A 7500-nucleotide genomic window follows, 5' to 3' on the forward strand; every position below is an offset into this window, starting at 1 on the left:
GGAGGGCGGTATTTCCTTTCTGCAGGGAAAAGCGGCATTCTGTAAGCGAGTGTGTGTGCTCGTTTGTGTGTGTGTGTGTGTGTGTGCAGCCGCAGATGAGTGTTTCAGGGTGTGAAGGACACAGCAGGAGCCCCACATTAACGCCGAAGATACGTCAAGGTGAGAGATTCCCCTCAGGGTGGTTTTAAAGAGCGCGTCCTGCCACCTGAGACACCCTGGAGCCCGGGTAACACTCTCTATATCTCTACCCCCCCCCTCTCTCTCTCTCCTCTATCTCTCACTCTATCTCCCCCCTTCTCTCTCTCTCCTCTATCTCTCACTCTATCTCCCCCCTTCTCTCTCTCTCCTCTATCTCTCTCTCTATCTCCCCCCCTCTCTCTCCTCTATCTCTCGCTCTATCTCCCCCCTCTCTCTCTCCTCTATCTCTCTCTCCATCTCCCCCTCTCTCTCTCTGTCTCCGCCCCCCTCTCTCTCCTCTATCGCTCTCTCTATCTCCCCCTCTCTCTCCCCCTCTCTCTCTCTTTCTCTCTCTCTCTCTATCTCCCCCCCTCTCTCGCTATTTCTCTCTGTCCCTCTGTCTCCTCTTGCTTTCACTCTCTCTCCTCCTCTCGCTCTCCTTCTCTCTCTCCTTCTCACAGTCTCCTACCTCCCTCTCTCACTCCCTTCCTCCCCCCCCCCCCTCTCTCTCTCTCTCTCTCAGATCAGATGACAGACTCCCAGGATGAGTGACATTCCAGCCAGTGATTTACACCATGGAGACACCCGATACTGCTGTACATTACTCTTTCATCTGCTCTCTCTCTCTCTCTCCTCTCACCCCTTTCTCTCCCCTCTTTTCACCTCCCTCGTTACTCAGTAGAGGCAGGTATTAGATGATTGAGTGCAGAGTTGTCCACCGAGACAGTCCAAGGGACGGGGGTTGGGGTTAGAGGTGTTAAAGGTTTAGGGCATGACTGAACTCAATTGACACAGCTAGGGTAGGGGTTGGGGTTGGGGTTAGGGTTAGGAGTTGGGGTTAGCGTCTAGGGGTTAGGAGTTGGGTGAGGAGTTAGGGTTAGCATCTAGGGGTTAGGTGTCGGGTGCGAGTGAGGCTTAAGGTCTAGGGGTTAGGTGTCGGGTGCGAGTGAGGGTTAAGGTCTAGGGGTTAGGGGTCGGGTGCGAGTGAGGGTTAAGGTCTAGGGGTTAGGTGTCGGGTGCGAGTGAGGGTTAAGGTCTAGGGGTTAGGTGTCGGGTGCGAGTGAGGGTTAAGGTCTAGGGGTTAGGTGTCGGGTGCGAGTGAGGGTTAAGGTCTAGGGGTTAGGTGTCGGGTGTGAGTGAGGGTTAAGGTCTAGGGGTTAGGTTCCGGGGGAGGATTAAGGGTGACATAAGGGGGGTCCCGGCGGGCTACCTTGGTGGCGGAGTCGACGTTCGCCCCTCTCTCCAGCAGCTCCTCCACCAGGTCCTCGTGGCCCTCCTTGGCCGCCAGGTGCAGCGCGTTCAGCCCGTTCTGGAAAAAAACAAGCACACACCTCAGGTCAGCCCTTAGGTAGCAGCCTGTGGGCCCTCGTACCACGCCACAGCGGGGCAGGGGCATCTCGGGTCAGATTCTAACGTCAACGCAGGCGGGGAAGCGGGAAGAACTCCAAAGAAAGGGGAGATGATGAGTCACACCGCGGGGAACGTAGCTCCCGTTCTTGTGAGCTCGCGCCTAGCCTCGTGACGCCATTCCTGACACGCTCTGTTCCTCTCGATCAGATCAGTCCGGGTACTCTCCATAGAGATCCGTTCGTGCCAGATCAGGAAATGATCTCGCCAATCAGCGTTGGTTCTAAGGAGTTTGAAACACAAACGGCTACGCTGGGCAGGTTTAGGCGCGATGACGGCGAGGAGCGGTTGAAGTTAGCACGTGATAGACGGTGATAGACAGATCACATCAACAGCTGACAGATGAAAGAATACAAGATGTCCACCGAGGACAGGACACAATATAACCAGTTGTTAGGATCAATATAAGACAATATTTGCTATATGGGAAGTATATACACACACACACACACGCACACACGCACACACACACAAACGCTTCACCTCGTCCTCCTCTTCCTCCATCACGTAGGGTGCGTCTTCCCGACCCTATGTCAGATCATCTAGTCCAGTGGCCCACCACTCCTTTTTCCTGAGAGTCTCTCTCCCTCTTTCTCTCCCTCTTCTGTCCTCTCTCTCTCTCTACATCTATCTTCAGGTTCTTGTTTCTCGTCTCCTCTCGTCTAAGATGGAGCTGGAGATTTGCTGGACCAGCTTTCTCCTCTCCCCTACTCCCTGGGTCTGGATCCAGAGATGTAGAGGCTATTAGGGTCCTGTCGGCCTCCGTCTACCCCGCCCGTAGGCTCTCTCAGTCGGGTGCAGAGAGCAGCTCCAGTCCCTCTTGGCTCCGGAGGCTGGTTTGGCACTGGAGAAAAGGCAGGAGGTAGATGTGTTGCAATCCCCTCCGTCTCTGCCGCCCCTCCACACGTACACACACGCCCCCCACCTCGGGACCCTTGTTGACCCCCAAATACACACATTCACATACACACACACGCACACACACACACACACACACACACACACAAACACACAGTGAGTCGTCTAAATGCCAAACAGCCATGGAGTATTATGTTTCTGCACTGTCATAGAAAGTAGCCCCCCCCCCCCACACACACACACACACAATCATATTCATATTTAGAAGCTAGTGAAAATGTCAGCCAAGCTGGTGAAAATGTCATTTGAAAAAAGAAAAAAGGAACAGTGAATTCCTCAGAGGCCAAGTGTGTGTGTGTGTGTGTGTGTGCGCGCGTGTGTGTCTGTGTGTGTGTTTGCCCGCGTTACAGTCATGCTGTCTATGTCTAGTGTTACCACTCACAAGGTCTGGGCATCTACAGTATCTGGCAGGTATATGAATATAAATGTACACATATTCTGTATATATATATACTATATACTGTGTATACATATATATATATATATATATATATATATATATGTGTGTGTGTGTGTGTGTGTGTGTGTGTGTGTGTGTGTATCTGTATATCTCTGTTTCTGTGTTTCTCAAGATTGTTTTTTCTGTCAGGCCAGCCTAGGTCTGTTTCCTCTAAAGAATAGAATTTGGGATAGATCAGAACTGTGTGAACAACGTATTTGAGGTGTACTTGATTTATGTCAAAAATGCCTGCATTTGTGGGGCTGCTCCCCTGCTGTCACCAGAGTGGGGTGCTAAATCAAGCTCACCCCAAGTAATAGCTTAACGCTGTCTGGGTGGGTTAACATTTACCCACCCAGGCAGGCCCTGATCCGGAAATGATGACACAGCAGGAATCTCATTGCTGCCGCATCAATCTCATTTCAAACATTACATATTCCACACACACACACACGCACACACACACACACACCCACACACACACACACACACATGCGCACACACAGACACACGCGCACACACACACACACACACACACACACACACACACACACACACACACACACACACACACACATTCTAAATCTCTTTCTCCTCCTACCAGAATGAGAGCATGGTGAGTGTGTGTTTAAAACTGTGCTGCCTTCATTTATCTAATGGATGTGTGTGTGTGTGTGTGTGTGTGTGTGTGTGCGTGTGTGTGTGTGTGTGTGTGTGTGTGTGTGTGCGTGCGTGTCTAAATGGGATCATCCCAGCAAGAGGGAAGTGATTTATAACTGCACTGCGCAACACATCCTGTGGCCCGGCCCCAGCCAGAGCGCACCGCGGGGACTCTGACCCTGTGCGCTAATACACCACACGGGGGGGGTAGGGTTGGGGGGTGGGGGCGGAGGTAGGGTTGGGGGGGGTGGAGGCGGAGGTAGGGTTGAGGGGGTGGGGGCGGAGGTAGGGTTGGGGGGGTGGGGGCGGTGGCAGGTTTGGGGGGGTGGAGGCGTGTGGTAAAAACTCCCTGCAGATTAGCACGCGGTGGGATTAGGACAGGCAGAGTAAGGCCTTTTATTGTTTTATTGTGGCGCAGGCCAGCACACAAACACACAAGCACACACACATGCCCAGACACACACGCACACACACACACACACACACACACTCACACGCACCCACACACACACACACGTAATGTCATATGGCTTGAATGAGCATCACAACAAGATGGGACTAAGTCTCGGTGTTTCCTAGAACTGATTACAATGATACGCTCATCCCAACATCAGGACACCACACAACACAAACACAACACAGACACGCACACCACACAGACACAACACAGACATGCACACCACACAGACACAACACAGACATGCACACCACACAGACACAACACAGACACGCACACCACACAGACACAACACAGACACAACCCAGACACGCACACAACACAGACACAACACAGACACAACACAGACACGCACACCACACAGACACAACACAGACACGCACACCACACAGACACAACACAGACACGCACACCACACAGACACAACACAGACATGCACACAACACAGACACAACACAGACACCCCACAGACACAACACAGACACACCACACAGACACAACACAGACATGCACACAACACAGACACAACACAGACACGCACACAACACAGACATGCACACGCACACAGACACAACACAGACATGCACACCACACAGACACAACACAGACACGCACACCACACAGACACACCACAGACACGCACACCACACAGACACAACACAGACACAACACAGACACAACACAGACACAACACAGACATGCACACGCACACAGACACAACACAGACACGCACACCACACAGACACAACACAGACATGCACACCACACAGACACAACACAGACATGCACACCACACAGACACAACACAGACACAACACAGACACGCACTCCACACAGACACAAGACAGACACGCACACCACACAGACACAAGACAGACACGCACACCACACAGACACAACACAGACAACACATACACAACACAGACACAACACAGACACACCACAGACACGCACACCACACAGACACAACACAGACACAACACAGACACACCACAGACACAACACAGACACACCACAGACACGCACACCACACAGACACAACACAGACACACCACAGACACGCACACCACACAGACACACCACAGACACGCACACCACACAGACACAACACAGACACAACACAGACACAACACAGACATGCACACGCACACAGACACAACACAGACACGCACACCACACAGACACAACACAGACACGCACACCACACAGACACAACACAAACACAACACAGACACGCACACAGACACAACACAGACACGCACACCACACAGACACAAGACAGACACGCACACCACACAGACACAACACAGACATGCACACCACACAGACACAACACAGACACACCACAGACACAACACAGACACACCACAGACACGCACACCACACAGACACAACACAGACACACCACAGACACGCACACCACACAGACACAACACAGACACGCACACCACACAGACACAGACACACCACAGACACGCACACAGACACAACACAGACACGCACACCACACAGACACAACACAGACACACCACAGACACGCACACAGACACAACACAGACACGCACACCACACAGACACAACACAAACACAACACAGAAACGCACACAGACACAACACAGACACGCACACCACACAGACACAAGACAGACACGCACACCACACAGACACAACACAGACACAACACAGACACCACACAGACACAACACAGACACGCACACCACACAGACACAACACAGACACGCACACCACACAGACACAACACAAACACAACACAGACACGCACACCACACAGACACAAATGCAAACCAAAGCGTGTGGAACATATCTGGTTGAGGTAAAATAAATATAATATGCACTGCACTTTAACAGAGAGAGCTGAGACTTAACCTAAGACACACAGCTTATAGTGCTGACTGTGACCATAATGGGTTTGAATCCCTCCCTGAACATCCTGACTGTGACCATATTGGGTTTGAATCCCTCCCTGAACATCCTGACTGTGACCATAATGGGTTTGAATCCTTCCCTGAACATCCTGATTGTGACCATAATGGGTTTGAATCCCTCCCTGAACATCCTGTGACCATAATGGGTTTGAATCCCTCCCTGAACGTCCTGACTGTGACTCTGAATGAGAGCCGGGTTGCCATCCCCCTCTGATCCCCTCCGATCCACACTCATCCCTTCACGCTCTGCATCATCCATCCCCTCATCCATCACACTCTGCATCATCTATCCCCTCATCCCTTCATGTTCTGCATCATCCATCCCCTCATCCATTCACGCTATGCATCATCCATCCCCTCATCCCCTCACATTCTGAATCATCCATCCCCTCATCCCTTCACGCTCTGCAGCATTCACCCCCTCATCCCTTCATGCTCTGCATCCATTTACACTCTGCATCATCCATCCCCTCATCCCTTCACGTTCTGCATCATCCATCCCCTCATCCCTTCACACTCTGCATCATCCATCCCCTCATCCATTCAAGCTCTGCATCATCCATCCCCTCATCCCTTCACGCTCTGCATCATCCATCCCCTCATCCCTTCATACTCTGAATCATCCATCCCCTCATCCATTCACAATCTGCATCATCCATCCCCTCATCCATTCACACTATGCATCATCCATCCCCTCACCCCCCCTCACATTCTGAATCATCCATCCCCTCATCCCTTCATGCTCTGCAGCATCCACCCCCTCATCCCTTCATGCTCTGCATCCATTTACACTCTGCATCATCCATCCCCTCATCCCTTCACGTTCTGCATCATCCATCCCCTCATCCCTTCACACTCTGCATCATCCATCCCCTCATCCATTCAAGCTCTGCATCATCCATCCCCTCATCCCTTCACGCTCTGCATCATCCATCCCCTCATCCCTTCACACTCTGCATCATCCAACCCCTCATCCATTCACACTCTGCATCATCCATCCCCTCATCCATTCACCCTCTGCATCATCCATCCCCTCATCCATTCACACTTTGCATCATCCACCCCTCATCCCTTCACGCTCTGCATCATCCATCTCCTCATCCATTCACATTCTAAATCATCCATTCCCTCATCCCTTCATGCTCTGCATCCATTCACGTTCTGCATCATCCATCCCCTCATCCATTCACCCTCTGCATCATCCATCCCCTCATCCCTTCACGCTCTGCATCATCCATCCCCTCATCCATTCCCGATCTGAATCATCCATCCCCTCATCCCTTCACACTCTGGCTCATCCATCTCCTCATCCATTCATGCTCTGCATCATCCATCCCCTCATACCTTCACACTCTGCATCATCCATCCCCTCATCCATTCACATTCTAAATCATCCATCACCTATTCCCACCAACCTACTACAGCATAATGAATGAATGAATGCATGAATGAATGAATGAATGAATGAATGAATGAATGAAAGATGTGGGGAGAGG

The 7500-nt window shown here is 51.5% G+C and overlaps 1 protein-coding gene across 1 annotated transcript in view; it reads right to left on the reverse strand.

The window, feature by feature from the left end:
• The window catches only part of LOC311322411 (uncharacterized protein), a gene marked incomplete at both ends in the record, with an annotated part of 104483 nt that overhangs the window by 79284 nt on the left and 17699 nt on the right, over positions 1 to 7500 (reverse strand). The window contains 2 exons of the mRNA XM_084454476.1: positions 1 to 19; positions 1388 to 1486. The exon at positions 1 to 19 is cut by the window's left edge and continues 80 nt beyond it. Coding sequence (XP_084310602.1) covers positions 1 to 19; positions 1388 to 1486 — 118 coding nt within the window. The remainder of the gene's footprint in view (positions 20 to 1387; positions 1487 to 7500) is intronic.

Source organism: Borostomias antarcticus, assembly GCF_949987555.1.
Source record: "Borostomias antarcticus genome assembly, chromosome: 20".
In the NCBI taxonomy this organism is placed as follows: Eukaryota; Metazoa; Chordata; class Actinopteri; order Stomiiformes; family Stomiidae; genus Borostomias; species Borostomias antarcticus.